Source organism: Carlito syrichta, unplaced genomic scaffold (genome assembly GCF_000164805.1).
Source record: "Carlito syrichta isolate Samal-C Ts95f unplaced genomic scaffold, Tarsius_syrichta-2.0.1 Scaffold47086, whole genome shotgun sequence".
In the NCBI taxonomy this organism is placed as follows: Eukaryota; Metazoa; Chordata; class Mammalia; order Primates; family Tarsiidae; genus Carlito; species Carlito syrichta.
In genome coordinates this window covers 306,020-325,986 of record NW_006991182.1, presented here as the reverse complement: position 1 = coordinate 325,986, position 19,967 = coordinate 306,020, and the positions used below count along the sequence as shown (strand labels likewise).

The 19,967-nt window shown below is 51.5% G+C and overlaps 2 protein-coding genes across 2 annotated transcripts in view; both read left to right on the top strand.

Moving 5' to 3' along the window:
* The window catches only part of EHD4 (EH domain containing 4), a 78,593-nt gene extending 70,090 nt beyond the window's left edge, over positions 1-8,503 (top strand). Inside the window, exon 6 of the mRNA XM_008048466.2 lies at positions 6,769-8,503. Coding sequence (XP_008046657.1) covers positions 6,769-7,305 — 537 coding nt within the window. The 3' untranslated portion in view covers positions 7,306-8,503. The remainder of the gene's footprint in view (positions 1-6,768) is intronic.
* A 2,056-nt stretch (positions 8,504-10,559) lies between these two features.
* SPTBN5 (spectrin beta, non-erythrocytic 5) overlaps positions 10,560-19,967 on the top strand; it is a 50,964-nt gene continuing 41,556 nt past the window's right edge. Inside the window, 7 exon segments of the mRNA XM_021707477.1 lie at positions 10,560-10,609; positions 11,645-11,734; positions 14,203-14,401; positions 14,522-14,588; positions 14,957-15,117; positions 15,340-15,507; positions 17,728-17,844. Coding sequence (XP_021563152.1) covers positions 10,560-10,609; positions 11,645-11,734; positions 14,203-14,401; positions 14,522-14,588; positions 14,957-15,117; positions 15,340-15,507; positions 17,728-17,844 — 852 coding nt within the window.

Below are 19,967 nucleotides of genomic sequence, written 5' to 3'. Positions count from 1 at the left end.
GATAATGGAGTATAAATAAAGCAGAAATTTATACCCTCCAAAATGTATAAATAAAAGAGGACACTTCACAAAAGATCAGTGAGACTCATATGAAAACATCAGATAAGCAACCCTTGTAGGACTGTGTTCAAGGAGGTTGGTTTGATGTTGAGGTTACACCTGATTTTCAGAATCCCAGAATCTCAAGGGAATCGGGTCTGAGAGTAGCCTTGAAGGTTACCTTGGGCAGCCTCCTCAAGCCCTGCCTGGCCCTGCCCTGCTCTGTGGGATTATGTGCTCAGGGAGCCTTGCTGCTGCAGGCTCAGGGGCTCTGTCAGAAGCCGTGGGGCTCTGTGGTCCACTCTGGACACGGCTGGACTGTACTGGACACAGTGAGGGTATGCTTAAAGGTTGGCTCTGGGAAGCCTGTGGTCTGGTTTCAGGGCCTCTTGAATTGTGCCTGGGCAGCCCCAGCCAGGCATGAACAGGCGCTGCATTCAGCTGCCCTGGCCTGGTCAGTATGTCCGCCACCCCTCACTGATGTTAGATGAACATGTTTTCCCAAGCAAGGCTACCCCGCTGGCTTCTGTATAGACGGTCCTCACAGAGCCAGGCTGACCATCTTCTTATGTGGGGGCCGGGACCCATCTACACTGGGGACCACAATCTTCTCCATTAAGCAGACAGCACAAACTCAGGTGCTTACAGCCACCAACTAATAACATGAACAAATGAAGCAGGTCAGGCAAAAGAGAAACTTTGTCACCTTCTCTGGCTACCTCTTGTTTCCCCACACTTGACAGAGTGGCGGATTCTGAGAAAGATGTATCTATACGGAGGAAAACACTTCTGTAGGGGTAGTGAGCATTTGTCAGGGGTCCCAGGGTAGGGCAGATTGGAGAGCGCAGAAACCCTGTCCAGCCTGGTGGCCACTATGCTGTGGGGAATACAGGCCTGGGTGGTTCAAGAGAGGCCGGGAATCTGGATGTGTGTGTAAAATCTCCAGGTTTTCCAATTTTGACTCAAACTTTCAAAAAAAAAAGCTACAAAGACCAAACAAAGCCCACCTGCATACTGGCTGCATGCTGGTTACCATCTCCTGTCCTGGCCCACACAGTGACAGCACTGAAGTCAGTGCAGTTTAAAAGCTGAGACAGGTGCCGCTGGAGGCAGGAGGGGAACGGTAAGAGAGGAGGAGGCTGCATGGAGCAGGGAGGTGAGCAGTGGAGGGTCAACAGGTGGTGGAGGGGAAGTTTTGGCCCAGAGGGGTATGTTTTTTAACAAAAGTTTTCTATAAAAGATACACTAACATGGGGGTGGGTTATCCTTACTGTTTCGAGGACAACTTTTCACGCCTGCATTTAGGGTGCGTGCTTCTGGTACATATGGTCTGGTGAAGTATGATTGAACTGTACTTATTTAGAAATACAGAAATGTCTTTTTCTCCCAGCAATGGAATAGGTCTTCCTGTGCTCAGAGGATGATCTGGGTGTTTTCTGGTCACTGGAGGGCTGCTGTAGTATTCCTGAGCGGGTTCCACAGTCACGCCCATGGTTATGACCCATACCCTGTGACCAAACTGCAGGGCAGCTGCTTCCTCATACCCTTCAGATATCTCAGAAGGGAACTTGGTTTCTTGACTTAATGAAAGTTATGCAGAAATCCACAGCCCATGCTCTGTATTTCGTGTGTCAGTTAGTGTCTCTCTCCCTCTGAAGGCTGTTACCCCATGGCCTAGTGGGGGCCTCTGCGCCTCATAGCCTCATGGAGTTGCCACAATGCCCCGCCCACAGGAGGATGCCGCTCCTGAGACCTGGGGCTCTAGTGAAACGTCCCTTATGGGACCTTTCCTGGTCCCCTATGAGCCCATTAACGTAGAAAGCAGACCCTGGGACCAGAGGGACTCCTGACAAAGCTAACCCGGGCTGGCCAGGTCAGAGGACACTCAGGCCCCTCAGAGCTGGGGCAAAGGGACAATCCTGGGGAAGGAAACAAGGAAAGCATGGTCTTAGGAGCTGTCACAGCCCATCCAGCTGGAGGATACAGGAAGGGCCCACGCCTTTGTTGAGAAATCCCTGTGTCAGGCTCTATACCAGATATCTTAGCACCTTCGGTGGACACCTGAGGGTTCTAGGACTGCAAGTGAAGGGTCCTGACAGGTGCCCTGTTTACTTGTGTATATTTATTATAAATATTATAAAGAAATATTAATTATGCCTACTATGGCCAGGCACTGTTCTAGGCCCCTGGAATACATCAATGAACAAAAATGAACAAACAGGAGTAAAAATAATTTCATCTTTGCCACTGTGACTAAGGTTGGCAGTGAAGCTTTGACAGCAACCCCTTTGTTGGGACGCATGCTCCTTGTTCCAATATGGGTGCTACTGTGCTTCCATGTCATTAATTAGATTATTCAATGTCTGATATTTAGTGCCTCTCTCCCTCATAAGACAGTAGCTCCATGAGGTCAATGGCCAACATCCTGTTCACTGCCCTATCCCCAGCACCTAGGATGTAGCGAGTGCTCAGTTAACACATACCGTGTGAATTAATAAGTGAGTATAAGTTCATATCATAGCAGGCTCTCAGACCCTGACCCAACCTGATTCTCACAGGGCTTACAGATCAGAGATTTCCAGAGCAAACCTCTGGAAGCTACAGGTAGAGTCTGACTCGGGAAGCCCTGGGGTTGCAATCACACCACTCCAGTCCCTTCAGGGAATCCCCAGGGAATGAGGCAACTGGAACCTGCTAGGAATGCTCACTGTCACCCAACACTTCAGGCTAGTTTGCTGTCGTCACCCAGGAAGCTTTGAGGGGCATGGGTATGGGTTAGGGCCTCTCCCATCCCTGAGTCTTTAGAAGTCTAACATCCTCTACAATTTAAGCAGTCGATCTCACATCCGCTGCGTCTGGGAAAGAGGCAGGGACATAAGCTTAGAGATGACCCATTATGAGATTTGCACACATTAAGGTCACACAGACAGCTTGCTGATGCCAGCTTTAGGTTTCTCCTCTCCCTGTTCTCTCATGGACCAAGTTGTCCAGGAGACTCTGAGCCATAGCTGTGAGACAAATGTATGTTTTGAAGACCTTTCCCTGGCGCTGGGACCGACCCTGCAACCTGCTCATGAGGCTGCCTGTGTCTGCCCTGCACCCTTTTGGGAGGAAAGCTGACTGATGGCACAGACATGTCAACACTGCAAGACGAGAAGCGAAGCGCACTAGGAATGCTGCCTTTGCTGCTGACTCAGTGGTCCTCCTACAGGAAGGAGAATTTGACCCCGCAGCTGATGAGTTGGCAGCATTTCAACAGCAGAGGGCAGCAGAGTCAGCCCCATCTGCTCAGACCCTCTCAGGGACTTGAAAACGCCTTCTGGTGAATGTTGGGAATGAGTGGGCCCCGCTGGGGACAGGGCTGGGACTGACCTTTGTCTCCTGAGAGGGAGCAGCTCCAGGATCCCGCCTTGGTGGGTACAGCTGTTGATGGGTAGACCTCTAATTCAGTGTGTATTCATCCCAGTCAAAGGAATTGTTTGGGCCCACCCTGAGGGAGGGCATGGATGATGATGGTTCACCCGGTGCCCCCACACTCCCTGGTCAGGCCTGGAGAGGGCCACAGGGACAAGAGTGGGGGGTTTCTTTCCTGTGTGCCCTCTGGGGCAGGAATAGTTGCTGCTTCCTGTCCACTCCTGCAAATCTGTGGCCATTCTCCACAGCTGGTTTGCAGTAGGAACCCACGACACCTGCAGGATGGTGGGAAGTTTGGATGGGCATCTCCCCCCTCCACTGCTTGACCAGACACAGGCATTTATGAGGAAACAGGATAGTGTTCATGCACCCAGGCATCCACACGTGTTGCCCCAGCAGCACCGGGATTTTTGTGTAGGATGCCTGCTCCTCCACCTGCCTGGTTTTCCCTTTTCTGTCCTCTTGGCTGACGGAGATGTTAGCAGCAGGAGCCCAGAGTGCCGGCCACACTGTTTGGTGCTGACGTTGGTGATGTGCCAGTGACTGATAGTGAGGGTGAAGGACATGGACACCAGAATTCGTTTTCGAGACCAGGCCTGCACCACCCATCGCTCTGAGCTGAGCACAGGCCGGAAGCTGAGTGTCAGCCCACACAGCGTGGTGTGATACCCACAGTTATTACCTGACAGAAGTGTGAGAGGCCTGACCTAGAGATGTGCCAGTCTATTTAGCTTCCAGCTTTCTGTCCCCACCACCATCTAAAGCTCAGAGGTCCACTTTCAAATATCAGCAAAGAACTCCAGTCCTGCCACACACCCTAGAGACCACGATTTTGGTTCTCCACTGGGAGCAATCTACATGTCCAACTACAAGGCACAGGGTAGATGAAGAATGGCCCAGCTATACAGTTCAGCAGTCTATAGCTATTAAGAAAGAGGTTAGCCGGGCACGGTGGCTCACACCTGTAATCCCAGCACTTTGAGAGGCAGAGGCGAGAGGATTGCCTGAGCCCACAGGTTTGAGACCAGCCTGGGCAACATGGTGAGGCCTCATCTCTTTAAAAAAATTTTTAAAAATAAGATTAGCCAGGTGTGGTTGTGCTCACTGGTCCCAGCTACTTAGGAGGCTGAAGCAGGAAGGTTATTTGAGCCCAGGAGTTTGAGGCTGCAGTGAGCATTGATCATGCCACTGCATTCTAGCCTGGATGACAGAACAAGATCTTGACTCAAAAAATTAACTACAACAATAGGGCAGGCACAGTGGCTCACACCTATAATCCCAGCAACTTTGAAGCAGGAAGATTGCTTGAGCCCAGGAGTTCAAGACCAGCCTGGGCAACATAGCAAGACTTTTTCTTGAAAAAAAAAATTAGCCAGGTATGGTGGTACTCACCTGTAGTCCCAGCTACTCAGGAGGCTAAGGCAGGAGAATTGCTCAAGCCCAGAAGTTTGAGGCTACAGTGAGCCATGATTGTGCCACTGCACTCTAACTGGAGTGACAGAATGAGACCTAACTCAAAAAATTAATTAAAACAATAGAGCAGGCATAGTGGCTCATGCCTATAATTCGAGACCAGCCTGGGCAACATAGCAAGACCTCATCTCTACAAAAAGAAAAGAAAAATTATCCAGGTGTGGTGGCACTCGCCTGTAGACCCAACTACTAGGGAGGCTGAGGTAGAAGGATCCCCTGAGCCTAGGAGGTCAAAGCTGTGGTGAGCCACGATCATGCCACCGTACTCCAACTTGGGCAACAGAGTAAGACTCTGACTCAAAAGATAAATAAATTAAAATTAAAATTAAATTGCGTTTTTAAAAATAAAATAAGGCTGGGCTCGGTGGCTCAGCCTGTAATCCCAGCACTTTGGGAGGCCGAGGTGAGTGGATTATCTGAGCCCGCGGGTTCGAGACCCGCCTGGGCAACTTGGTGAGACCTCATCTCTACAACAAATCAAAAACTAGCCAGGCGTGGTAGCGCGCGCCTGTAGTCCCAGCTGCTTGGAAGGCAGAGGCAGAAGGATCCCCGGAGCCCAGCAGGTCGAGGCTGCGGTGGCCGGGAGCAGCCACTGCATTCCAGTCTGGGTGACAGAGGGAGACTCCAACTCAAAAAATAAATAAATAAATAAAATTAAAATTAAATAAAAAGAATAAGTTTATGTAAAAATGCCATGGAAAAATTGACACATTATTTGCTTAAAATGCAAGTTTTAAGCAAATATTGTGGTTTTATTTCAGTGTGTACATGTGTGTGTGAAAATGATGAGAAATATATGCCCAAGTACGCAGCAGAGGTCATTGCCAGGTGATGGGATTATGAGCCGAGCCCTGCCCTGCCCTAGTGGTGATACTCTGGCCCTATTGGCTGGATTTATACACTCATCCTCCCCAGCCCTACTCCCTCTGGCCAGTTTTAACTTTTACTTACTTGTCCATATTTTTTAAGTGACAGCAGGTTAGTAGTGGTTACTCTGCATTTGCAAGACCTTCATGACCCTGCCTGAGTACTTTCTTAGGGTAGCTTCAAGTGCACCTGGTCAGGCTGTGCTTGATGGGGCTGTTCCTACAGGGTTCCTACTTGAGTAGCCTCCTGGGCTAAAAAAATTTTTGAAAATTAACTGTTTTACCTAAATAGAGTCCTTCGGTCACAGCTTCATGTTCCAGCACAGAGAGCATTATTCAGGAGTCAGGAGACGGAGCCTCTAGCCTTGATTCTGCTGGAACACCTCCTGCAGCGCTCTGTAAAACAGGGTTGTCAGTATCTGCCCTTCCTCACTCCTAGGATGCTTGTGAAGATCAGCTGAAGTGTGTAGTAAAATCTCTCTGGGCCAGGCGTGGTGGCTCATGCCTGTAATCCCTACACTTTGAGAGACCAAGTCAGGAGGACCACTTGAGCCTAGGAGTTTGAGGCCAGCCTGGACAACATAGTGAAACCTCGTCTCTGTTTTTTTTTAATTAAAATAAATTTTTAAAAATCACTTTGAGGAATAAAATACTGATTCTCTCGAGTATTAAACAAAGGCAGATGAAAGAAGTTTTCTCAGAGTCCTAGGGTGTCGCTGTCACTCATGTGGCCAGAGGTGGAAATTGGCTACTATAGAAGAAAGATTGGATCCCACACAAAGTGTTTCTTGTTTCAGAAAGCCACTCCTGTATCTGGAGAGTTTGGATGTGGGGACCCGCCCATAAGGGAGAGCTCAGGAGTAGCCGGTGGTGGGATGTCAGCTCTGAGGCAGATCGTCTCCCTCCAGCTGCGTCCCCCTGCCCACCTGTTTCCTTCTGAATCACATAACCAAGCCTGTGGTCTGTCCTCCTGCAGGAACAGCTCGAGAACTACGACTTCACCAAATTCCACTCACTGAAGCCCAAGCTGATTGAGGCCGTGGACAACATGCTGAGCAGCAAGATCTCGTCCCTGATGAACCTCATCAGTCAGGAAGAGATGAGCATGCCCACGCAGCTCGTGCAGGGTGGCGCCTTTGACGGCACCACTGAGGGCCCCTTCAACCAGGGCTACGGGGAGGGTGCCAAAGAGGGCGCCGACGAGGAAGAGTGGGTCGTGGCCAAAGACAAGCCCGTCTACGACGAGCTCTTCTACACTCTGTCACCCATCAATGGCAAGATATCGGGTGTCAATGCCAAGAAGGAGATGGTGACCTCCAAGCTGCCCAACAGTGTCCTGGGCAAGATCTGGAAGCTGGCCGACTGTGACTGCGACGGCATGCTGGACGAGGAGGAGTTCGCACTGGCCAAGCACCTCATCAAGATCAAGCTGGATGGCTATGAACTGCCCACCAGCCTGCCCCCCCACCTCGTGCCCCCCTCTCACAGGAAGTCCCTGCAGAAAGCTGACTGAGGGGCCGGCCAAGAACAGGGTGGGCCATGGGGGGCGGGAACCGAGGGTCCTGGGCCCAAGACCAGCTCTGCCACTGACTCACCAAATTACCTTGGACAAGGCACTGCCCTCTCCGTGCCTTGGTTTCCCCATCTTTAGAATGCAAAGAGCAGACACTGGACACTGGATGAGGTCCTTTCCACTCTAAAATTCCCTGAGTTTCTGTTAAAATACTGAGAGACCTGGGGGGATGAATAAGGAGATTAAAGGGTTGAGAAGGAAGGGAATTGGCCTAAGAATACCCAGAAGCCTGGTGAAACACATATGGAGAGGGGTTTGGTGGAATCCCAGGAACCGCGAGAACTGAGCTGGGCCTCTGCCTGGGCTGTTTGTCCTCATGAACGACCTCTGGAGCACCTGTCTGTCCCTCTGTGGGCACCAGAATGCAGCACAGATGATCTTATTTATTGTTTATTTTGTGTTCTGCTATATTTAGAGTGGGAAAAATTAGAGTAGAGGATTTCTTCTCTCTCCAGACTATCTACCAAAGAGAAGACAACAGACAGCCCAGGTTTGGAAGGAGGATGCACCTCTGTGCACCCGCATCTCTCCTGCAGGCTCCAGCAGAGCAGGCAACCAGGCCCCAGCAAGAATCCGCCACCACCCTGCTGACTAGATGGCCAACTCCCCTCCCCCCCACAACCCCCTAGGCCTTCCCCAGGGGCCTTCCTAGCAAAGCTGTATTGAGTCAGGGATTTGCAACTCACAACCTTTATTAACCCCTGGAAAGACTTCTGATTTGCATTTCAAGCCATATTGAAGTCTAAAGATGAGCTTTTCTTACTGGTTTGGCCACTAAGTTATAGCAAAGCCTATTTATCATACTTAAACTACAGTAAGGAAAAGAGGTGGTTCTCCTCACACATCGCTTAGTGTGACCCTCAACCATTACGCCTCCCAAGGCTCCTCGGTGGAGGGCAGAATTGAAATACTGCAGAAACCTGTCTTGGCATGTGCAGTGTCCTAGGCCCTGTGGGCCGGAGTTGACTGAGAGACCAGCCTTGCCCGGGACTGTTGTGTATGAGAGATCAGCTTGCCAGAATTAGACAGTAGCTTTGTAGAAAACAGGCATTTCTTATATCCAGGTTTTTTTCTTACAGGATGAAAGCCTTTATACAGAAACAAAATGAACTCTTTCATATAAAACCTTTTTTCCAAAGGCTGTGTGGTTTGTATCATGACTGCCCATCACGAGGCACGGTTGAGGCTTGCCTAACATCAACTCCTGAGTGCTCTTCCCCAACTCCCTGAGGAAGCCTCTCTGGACTGCTTGCTCAGATGCGTGGGGCAGACACAAGTGGTAATTCTCGCCGCCATCCTCTCTCCTCTGTGGGCATCAGCATGGGGAGGCAGGTTCCTGTCACCATTATTTATGCAATAAGAGGTGCAAAACAGCAATGGCCACATGGTATAGGGCACAGCTGGTACCAGAAATGAATGAAATCAGAACAGTTCCACTGAACCTTCCCAAAACCATGTCAATTTTTTTTTTTTTCTGTCACATGCCTCTAGTGACATCAGGGTCAGAGCTGCAGATTTAAAATACTGACTTTGGGAAATAGTTCTATCCAGGTGCCAACCCTCACACTCCCTGGCTTACTTTCCAAGTAATTTGGTTTTGAGAGAAGTAAATACATAATGTGGTTTTTTAGTCTTAATGAGCACTTTTAACTCAATTAGACACATAGAAAAGAAACATAGTTCCAGTACTATGAGCAGTACTATGAGCAGATAGTTGTGTGAAAGTAAGAGGACTACCCCAAGTATATAATAAGCATAGTAGTGGCCACCAAAGGGTAAATTGAGGAAGAGGAGAGAAAGTTCATCCCAAGGCTTGGAGATGCCCAGGAGAGCTGGAATTTCATTCAGAATTATCTTGCTTCTTTAACTCTGCTCAATCGTCATATATAAAGATAAATTTATATATATATATGTCACATGAGTATGTATTTTTAAAACAATGTGTACATATGTAAGTTCTGTCTATATAGATTCGTATAGGAAAACTGTTCTTTAGAGGGCAACAGGCTGAGGTTTGTGCTTTCTCCTGGAAGGAAACTTCTCTGGGTGTTGTGATCTCCATACCCCCACCACTCCCTCAGGTGAGAGGGACATCTGACAGCTGAATCCTTTCCCTGCTGGGACCTGGTGGTGTTCGTGGGGTGGAAGGGTGGGGGGAAGCATGTGTTCACTGTTCTTACAGCATGAAGTCATTCACCATGAAAAGTTCACTGGAGGCCTGGCACCGTGACTCATGCCTGTAATCCCAGAACATTGGGATTACACATTGAGCCCAGGAGTTTGAGACCAGCTGGGCAACATAGCGAGACCTTGTCTAGATAGATAGATAGATAGATAGATAGATAGATAGATAGATAGATAGATAGATAGATAGGGGTTTTTTTGTTTTGTTTTGTTTGAGTCGGAGTCTCACTCTGTCGCCCAGACTGGAGTGCAATGGCCGCTCCCGGCCACCGCAGCCTCGACCTGCTGGGATCCAGTGATCCTTCCGCCTCAGCCTTCCAAGTAGCTGGAACTGCAACCACGCCCGGCTGATTTTTTGATTTATTGTAGAGATGAGATCTTGCCAAATTGCCCAGGCGGGTCTCGAACCCGCGGGCTCAGGCAATCCACTCACCTCAGCCTCCCAAGGCGTGAGATTACAGGCTGAGCCACCAAGCCTGGCTGATAGATAGGTATTTAAGAGTTCACTGGAAAGAAAAACACTAGAAGACATTAGGTATGGTGACCAGATGAGGGCTTGTATCTTCCTTGAAGCAGCACAACGTTCCTTGAGTCTATGACCAAACTGCCAGCTGTCCCCTCATCTCTCTCCCCACAGCAGGACAGTGGGTCTGTACCTAGGGCCTGCCCATCTTGACTGTGCTGCCCTTCCCACGCCCCTCCCAGTTTTCAAAGAACCCCCTCCCCAGGGTGCTAGTGTATGGGAGGGGCAGTGGAAGTCCCTCAACTCTGGAATTATGCTACTGGCTCAGTGCTCTTCAGGACTCCACAGAGGAGAGTCTGAGAACCTTGAGGCCCTACTTTTTACACAGCATATGGTGTCGCGTAACACAACCCTTGCAGTCTGGAGTTTGGGACAGAAGCTCCAGCTGAGTCCTTCCATATCATCGGCCTGCCCACGAGGCCCTCCTGACCCTATCTGCAAAGAAACGTTGCACTGAGACTTGCCAAACTCCCCACTGCATGGGGACATGCAGACGTCCAACTTTCTTCCACTTCAGGCCCCAGTCTGGCAGCATCCGTCAGTTCCTTCGTCTCAAGACCCAAACTTACACACAGTCGGACGGCCTGGGCCAGGGCCTCTTCATGGGAGAGGGTCATTCATGTAATTACTTGGCTTCCATTTCTCTAAGGCTGAATGTGGTTCTCTTTTGCACATTTGTCACTATGCAGCAATAACATCTGATTTGGGCTGTGGTTACATTCCCAGGATTGTAGGCCTGGAAGAGTCTAATTCTTATCATGGGGCTGGGTGTCCAGGGGGGTTACAGGGTGTGGGGAGAAGCAAAATGCTTTCTCCTGCTCTGCCCCAATCCCCGCCTTCATCACCAGCCCCCAGAAGAGGCCCAGCAGAACCCTGGGCCCATGGCCCCAACTCCATCCTCTCCCCTGGTTCTGCTGGACCTCCTAAGGACACCACCTCTCTGCTCCACCCAGAACATCGTGTCCTGAGGTCCATCACCCAGGGCGGACCATTCCGCCTTGCATCCTTACGCTCCTTCATTATGCCCAGAGAATACCCTGGATGAACTGCCTTGAAGACAAGGGTAGCAGCCAGGTGCTGTGGCTCACACCTGTCTGTAATCCCAGCACTCTGGGAAGCCAAGGTGGGAGGATTGCTTGAGCCCAGGAGTTCGAGACCAGCCTGGGCAACATAGCAAGACTCCATTTCTATAAAAAGAAGAAAAAATTGGAAAGCATTTTGCTGTGTAGTTCCTCCATGGAATAAACTGGAGACTCTTAGGACAGATAAGCACTGAGTTTATTTGGGAAAACAGGCCTAACTTAGGCACGTATAAGGTTACATGTCAATTAACCAATGTAGTTAATACACAATGCTATTCTTTTTTTTTGTATTCAAACGAAAAGATGCAATCTACTGATCAATAAACTTGTGGGAAAAGCACGACCTTTCCCCACTGGCTCTGGTTTTCCAGTGGCTGTGTGCCGGCCACCTCAGAGCAGTGTGGATCCCTGAGTCAGTTCTGAAATGAGGTAGAAGAGTTGGATAAAGGGTGTACCTATGACCCCCAACCCTTCCTGTGCCCTTTTGCAGGGGGGAGAATCCCAAAATAGGGCTGTTTCAGAAGGAAAGCAGCCCCATTTGGCAGGAGGTAGGGGATGATGGACAGCACAGGCCAGGTCTGTAAGTAGCCCCAAGGGAGGCTCAAGCCCATCTCAGATTGGCTGGAAGCCAAGGTGGGAGAGAATCATGGAGGTGGGAGCTTCAGAGGCTGAGGAGAAGGCACTGCTGAGCGCTCTCACAAGAGACACAGGCCTACCTTGACATCCTTTCTCCAGTGAGGATACAGGACTTGAAGGAGCCCCAGGTGGGCTGTTCCTGCTCTGGCCCCCTGCCCCTCTCACAGGTACACCCCACCCGCAGCAGACATCTGGGTTTTTCCACTGGCTGGTGACCTAGACCCAGAATTCCCTCTGCAGAGCACTCCCCTTCTCCCACCTTCACTTTGAGCTGTGAGGTTTGGGTGAAATATACCCCATAATCCTGGTCATAGATAATTGGTTCGGGAATGGGCATGTGGCCCAATTCAAGCCTATGAGAGCCAGGCCCCCAGACTTCTGTTCCAACTCTTGGGAGAGATGACCTCTTTTCTCTGAACCATGCAGTATAAAGAAGTGAATCTACTGACGCAACAGTATAAATGGCATAGAGAGAGAAGTGTCCAGAGGTGCTGGGGGCAGGGGAGAGAGGTTAGCATGGTAGGAGCCACTCTGTAGCATGAAAATGAAGGAGGCATTCAGACAGGCAGAAGAAATCCAGGCCTGTGGTGATATCATTTGAACTACTGGATCAAACCTCACCTGAAGTTCTCTTCCTGCTAGATTTTTCAATTATGTGGGCCAATACATTCTCATTATATTTAAACCAGGTGTGGAGGCTCACACCTAAAATTCTAGTGACTTGGGAGGCTGAGGTGAGGCAATCGCTTGAGGCCAAGAGTTTAAGACCAGCCTGGGCAACACAGTCAGGCCTTGACTCTGAAACAAATAAAATGTAAATAGAAAATTAAAAGTGAAAGTGTATTGTTTAACCCAGATCATCTTGAGATTTCAGTTACTTCCAACATAAATAATCCAAACTTTGTATTGACCAACAGGGTTCTCATTTCACCAGAAACCATAATCAGTTATGGCCAAAGCAGAGCCGGTCCTTGCCGTGTGTGCAGTGGCTTTAGTTGCAGTTAAGCTAGGCAGGAAGAAAAGCAGGGCAGGTCCCTAGCCACATCCAGCAACTTCGGAAATAACCAGCTCTGTTGAGATAGTTCTCTGTGCAAAGCATCGTGCAGTTCAGTCTGCCCTCCCTTCTGTGCTCCCATCACCCAAGATACCATGAACCAAGGGTAGAGGACTTCCCAGAAGAAGCAGGATTTTCACTGGAACTGATGGGATAGTGACAGTGGGCAGTGGGAAATAGAAGGGGCCATTCGAAGCTGAGAGAACAGCTGCAGCCCAGCCCTGAGGCCGGAGAGCCTCAGTCCTATCCTGGAGGTGGAGAGTAGAGCCCAGGAGTACCCTAGGGTGAGCCGGGGAGACGGGCCTGCTGAGGTAGCTAGAGGCAAGCCTGGGTTTTCCTGAGCAGGCAAAGGTGTCCTTGTAGATGTGAGCAGAGCTGTGCTTTGGAAGGGTGGTGGTGTGTAGGCTGACGAGCTAGGGGGACGGTGATGAGGACCTGCAGGGGGAGTGACAGCAGAAGGGGCGGAGCCCAGGAGACAGCCGTTAGGAACTGACTTTTTCTGAGTCTGCAAGCGAAGAAGGAGCTCAGGCTCAGCTCAAACATCCGGAAGCCAGCAGGTGGCAGGAGGGACAGGAGAAGAGGCATCTCTCAGGCATAGGGGAGCTGCTCCCCAACCCAAGGTTACAGCACTCTCATCATGGCCCCTCGCTCCCTGCCCAGGGCCCTCAGGGTGGTGCGCCTCAGCCCAGCCCTCAAGGGCAGGCTGTAGCTGCTGCTCCTGCGCTGGGCCCTGGCTGCCAGGACACCTCCCTGAGGAGCAGTGCCTTCTCCTCAGGGTCTCTGGGGCTGCTGATGTGGCCGCACCCACAGACACAACCCCAGCCCAGTGACTGCTACTCTGAGGTCAGCCTCACAGTCGTGTGAAACCGCCAGAATTAGAACTTGCTTTTCCTCTGGCATGCAGTTCAAGATTGGTCAAGGAGAGAGAGAAAGAAGCCCCAAAGGCTCCTCCTGCACCCCCAGCCTCCGTGCCCCAGGCCACAGCTAGCTCTGTGGACCCCCAGAGTTAAGAGTATGTCTCTGATTTTGGAGGAGACTTCACAGCTTTTGCAGTTCTGGGTCACCCCCTTCCTAGGGAGAACACCCAGAGCTTGAGGGAACACCCATTCTTTAGTCCTGGATTAGGTTGGATGCATCTCTGTCAGAGCCTGGAAGGCCAAGCCCAGGGTCTCTGATGTCGTCTGTCCACAGGCTGTTCCCTGGGGGCAGATGAGACACCTATGGCCCAGCATGCTTCCTCCCATCCCCTGCCGTGGGCTCACAAAGAGGCCCCTGGGGTGCAGAAGGACAGTCCCAGATTGGGAAGTGGGTCCATGGGCTTCCAGCAGAGTCTCTGCCCTTTGGCACCTCTTACCCAGCTGGGGCCCCCTCAATGCTCTCACCCTGAGCCTACAAGCCTGTTCCTGGGCCTCTTCATCCTGGGATCCTAGACCCCCACCTGGAGCTGAGGAAATTTGCCAAGGGCTGAGGGTGGCTGATGAAGAGGAGATCCTCATGCCATGGGCCTGGAGCATTCTTGAGCCACCCCCTTCCAGTCTGGGCCATGCCCAGCGGCAGGTGGGAGGACAATGCCGCCTGTGTGCCATCGCCCCGACACTCTGGCTCAAGGGGAGGGCTGTGGCGTGGCCCCAGCTCCAGTCTCAGCCACTTCCTCTGTCTCCCTCCCTCCCTGCACAGCCCTTGTTATCTGCCATCTCCATCAGTCCAGCAGGATCTCCTCTCCAGGACCCCCTACGTTGCCAAGGTAAGCAGTTTCCTGTTTTTCTTCCACCTGCCCTAGTTAACCCAAGGAACAGCGGCCAATCACTGTGGTCAAGGGACCTGGCAGCAGGGGTTCAAAGAAGAATCTGGGTGGGGTGGGGCAAAAGGGGCCCTGAGCCATTCGAGCATAGGGTATCAGCCAAGAGTAGCAGGCCTCAGCTGTCTAGTCTCTAAGCTGCACCCCTGGCAGGGGGTCATCACTATCCACAATCCTCCCCTAGCCTTCATGTTTCCGACATGTCCAGGCTTAGGGAAATCTCCAGTGGCCCCTTGACCTCAAAGAGTTGCAGGCCTGATGGCTGTTCAGCGCCACAATCCCCAACGTTCCCTGGGGCTACTGGATACCTGTAGCGAGAGGCTCAGCCACAGATCTCTGCATCCTGCCCAGTCCAGGTCCCACCATGGACTCTGAGTACGAGATGGGCCACATTCGCAGGCTGCAGGCCCGGCACATGCAGATGCAGGAGAAGACTTTCACCAACTGGATCAACAACGTCTTCCAGCATGGCCAAGTGAGTGTAGCCAGGGACACCCTACAGCTCACCCCAACTGCCCCCCCAGTTCTGGCGAGCAGACCTGGAGAACAGGTTGGGGGTCATCTACCTTCTCTTAACCTCACAGCACAGCAAGAGCGCCTTCCTCCAGGGCAGCTGCTCTGGGCTGTACCTCCCACGCCCCAGGATGAGAAGACAGGTGAGGCTGGGCTGAACTGTACCTTCCCGTCCCCTCCCCAGGTGAACATCAAGATCCGGAACCTGTACACAGAGCTGGCCGACGGCACCCACCTCCTGCGGCTGCTGGAGCTCATCTCGGGCGAGGCCCTGCCACCCCCAAGCCGGGGCCGCATGCGTGTGCACTTTCTAGAGAATAGCAGCCGGGCTCTGGCATTCCTCAGGGCCAAGGTGAGCTCCAGGGAAAGGGCTTCTGGGCGTGGTGCTGGGGTGGGCAGCTGGGACAGGCTGGGCTAGTGGGTCATCTTTCCTGGGCTGGGCCGCAGGCAGGCGGAGGGTCTGGTGCCTGAATAAAGGAGGGGCAGCCGGGACCCAGAGACAAGCAGTAAGCAAAATCCTCCTTGTACAGTGCTCTGACCTGCAGTGTACCCAGCTGGCTGAGGCAGGGACAGACAGTACCCAATTGGGACTGAAAATGTAATTGTCTGCAGTGAGACAGAATGCAGGATTCTAAGCCAAAAGTGATAGAATGTGGCAGCATTCATTGACCTTACCATGCGCTGGGCATTCAGAGCAAAGCCCAGACCCTGACCTATAAGGTATCTATAGTTTCACAGATAAACTTAACCCAGATCAGTGGTGTGCTGGTAAATGTTTAACAACTGACTCTCTGGGGGAAATAAAAGCGTATATATTTGCTGACTTCTACAGCATTAGTACTCCCATAATGGATGGACACAGTGGTTCACGCCTGTAATCCCATCACTTTGTGGGGCTGGCATAGGAGGATTTCTTAAGCCCAGGAATTCAAGATCAGCCTAGGCAACATAGTGAGACCTTGTCTCTACAAAAAAATTAGCCAGGCATGGTGGCGTGCGCTGGTAGTCCTAGCTACTGGGGGGAGGCTGAGGCAGAAGGAATGCCTGAGTCCAGGAGTTCAAAACTGCAGTGAGCCATGATCTCTGCACTCCAGCCTGGGTGACAGGGTGAGACTCTGACTCAAAAAAACAATAAATAAATAAAATAAAATAAAATAAAAACCCAAGGACTATTCCTCCCATCCACAGCCACATGCTTAATTCCCTTTCCCTGCTTGGGTGGGAATCTTGGTTTTGTTCCCTGACGTATTCCAAGCACCTAGCAGAGTGTCAGGGGCATAGTAGGGGATCAGTAAATAAGCACTGGATGAAGAAAAAGAGGGAGTGAGACTCTTCATAAGACCCGAGGGGCCACTGGCTTCAGCTGACCACGAGCCTATGGGAAGAGCTGCATCCCCCATGTGCCCCTTGCGTACACTTGGTTGTACCAAGCTGGCCTCTAGAGGATTCCACCCCATGCTCCTCCCTCCAATTCCTGGCATGTTAATCACATCTGTATTACCATCAGTTTGGGGCTGGAGCATCTGGTCAGTGGGGTGTTCTGCTCCTACCAGCTTGTGAGAGCTGATCCTCCAAACTTCCTGCTTGGTGATGTGCTTGTAGCTTGAACTTGCTATGATGGGAGGATTTTTTTGTTTTTGTTTTTTTGTTTTTTGGAGTATAGATCTCACTCTGTTGCCCAGGCTAGAGTGCAGTAGCACAATCACAGCTCACCGCAGCCTCAAATTCCTGGGCTCAGGCGATCCTTCTGCCTCAGCTTCCTGAGTAGCTGGGACGACAGGGGAGGAATGACATTATCAGACAGCAGGGACACAGTGCAAAGGCCTGACGGTCTATACTTAGGATCTCATGGAACTATAAGGCTCCCATGGGCCTTGGAGCTGCATGATGATTCAGGAGGGTGGAAGATGGAGCCAGAGGGGACTGGGGACAAACCCTTTGGGCCTTTCTCTCCTTGACTCACCCATCCTCCCTGTCCAAGTGGCAAGATATAGAGGAGAGGGATTTCCTGCACTTAAGAACCACCCCAGGAGTTGTTCAAATGCTAATTCTTGGGCCCTCATCCAAGAGAGTCTGTTGGGAATCTAAATTTTCAGCCAGCTCTGCTGGAGCTAGAACACTGATGAAGAGGACTGAGATTCAGTATGAGCCCAGGGACCCTGCCAACCCTTGGAGATTCCAAGACATCCTGGAAGGTGGAGGCAGACAGTTGCTGGTGTATGTTGGGCTCATGTATTGACTGTTACGACCCCTCGTTTCCAACCCCTCTAACTGACCCGCTGATCTTGGCCTGGGTCTACCTGTACCGCACACCCAGGGAGTCCACCCACTCCAGCTCACACTCAGGGAGTCCTCCTGCTCCAGTGACCCAGCCCAGTTCCCCAGGTCAGGGCTTCACCCAGGTGGTCTTGGGGCCAAGGCTCCAATCAGGCAAGAAGTCTCTGCTTTCCTGGCCTTGTCCCCTGCCTGCTTCTCCCAGCTGGGACAGGGTGGATTCCAGAAGCCTCCCATCTGGCACCCAGCCCCCTGGACTATTAGAGACACAGCTTAGCTCAGCCAACTATGCTCACAGGTGCCAATACCTTTCATCGGGCCAGAGAACATTGTGGACGGAGACCAGACGCTCATTCTGGGCCTCATCTGGGTCATCATTCTGCGTTTCCAGATTTCCCACATCTCCTTGGACAGGGTATGTCTCAGCCCCCAGCCCAATGACCCAGCCCAGCCCTGGCCTCACCTGTGGCCAATGGGGACAGTTCCATCCAACTTTTAAGATCCCACAGCAGACCCTTGGAAACTACAAAATCAGCATGTCCTCTTCAATCACAGATGAAGAACCCAGAATGCTGGCAATATTGAAGTGCTGATGTGAGAACTAGAACCATGGGCTTTAACCCCAGTCTGGGCAAGTCACTTACAAGGGAACAGGCAGGGTGACGGCCCTGCCACCTCTTTCACCTGGTGTGTTCCTCCCCACGTGGCGCTGAGACTTTGTAACTTCTGTTAGGCCACAATGTGTTGCCTGGGGAAATGAAATGTAGGGAGAGGGTCCCAGTTCTGGAGGTTGACAACGTCCCCAGCGTCCTAAAGACCAAAGACAGCACTTCCTTCATGGTCCTCCACCTTCCTCTATTCCACTTCTTTTTCCCACAGCTGGATTAGAAAGAGCATAAACACAAAGTCCTTATATTTGTTAGTTTTCATAGTTTCGTGGATTCCAAAATACCACCTAAAACTCAATTCCAGTAGGTAAGGAAAGTCAACCTGGAAAGTGAAACCCTGATGAAAAGAAGTCATGAACTTGACACAAACCAGGAGGACCCTCAACACCTATGATGTGACTGTAAGCCCCAGGAGAGCAGGAGCCCTGTCTATCTGCCCCCCAGGGCTGAGCATCTATTTCAGGACTAACAGGATGGATGAGTTTCTAACTGTCCTCAAGCCCTTTCAGGAGGCTGCACTCACCTTCCCAGCCCCTAAGCCAGTTTCAGGTACCCTCTGGTGGGCCCAGCCCCTTGGAGCAGCAGGTACCCATCATCCTCTGAGCAGCCACCATTTCCCCTGCAGCTGCTTGTCTGTCTGCAGTCACCTTGGGCCTTGCTCCTGTGACTCCTACGTGTTTGGACTCAGGCTTGCCCTGCTCCCTCACATGCCACCCCAGCATTTGTCCTAATTCCCATCTGCCAGCCTGGTCCAGCGCGCAGGACAGTGGGGCCCAGCCTCGCCAAGGCAGAGTCTGGCTCCACTGCCCTGAGGCTCCTCTCCCGCTCCCTGCGCTGGTGCCAGCACGTCCTTCCTACCCAAGCTCCAGTGCCCAGAGGGCAGAGGAAGACGTGCAGCCTGTTCTGCCTGGATATTTTGAGTTTATAAACAGGAACTGGTGGGAGAGAATCGGGGAGGAGAAAATAAAAAGGAGAAGGGAGAGGTGGGGGCTTTGGGTGTGAGGGGATGTAGAAGAGAACAGATGGAGGAACGATGTCACCCAGGGAAGGACAGGGAATGGGATTGGAAAAGGGGGGAGAGGAGTCTGAGAAGGAAGGAAGGGAGGGAAAGAAGCCTTGAGGACAAGAGAGATAGGGTGGGATGGGAGATAGAATTCAAATGTGGCAGAATAAGGGAGATTATCAACACAGCAAACTTTCAGGGGTGGGAGGGGCTTGAGACCAGCCATAGTTGAGTCATTCCTCAGCCTGAGGCACCCTGTGAGGCACTGAGGCAGGTGGACCCTCTGGCAGACAGATGTTCATGGGTCCAAGTCAGCTCCTCCCCTTATTGGCTGGGGACCCTGGCAGCTTGCTAATCTCTCTTACTGTACCTCATTTGCCATTCGTGGAGGGTAAATACTAACAGTGCCTACTTCTTAGGGCTGTGAGGGACCGAGAGTCATAGCGTATGCGCCTAGGGCCCGGCTCGTAGAAGGCCCGTGGTGACAGAGAACTGGTCTAATGAAGCCCAACCTTAATTCTGTGAGCCCAAGATTGGTTAGTACAATGCCTGGCCCCTCAGAAGGGCTGAAAAATAGAGCCAGGTGTAGTGGTTCACACCTGTAACCCCAACACTTTGGGAGGCTGAAGTGACAGGATCACTTGAGGCCAAGAGTTCAAGACTAGCCTGGGTAACCTCCACCCACTGAGCCAAGGGCTACAGGACTTGGGTCCTCAACCTGCCCACTTTTTCCATGTCCTCTCTGGCCCCTGGGCCCTCTCAGAGGAGGGAGAGTAGGGACAGAAGTAGAGAGGGCTGATGTCTGAGCCCCTGCTCTAGGCTAGCCCCGTTCCCTTCCCATCTCTTAAAAAAAAAAAAAAAACCTGC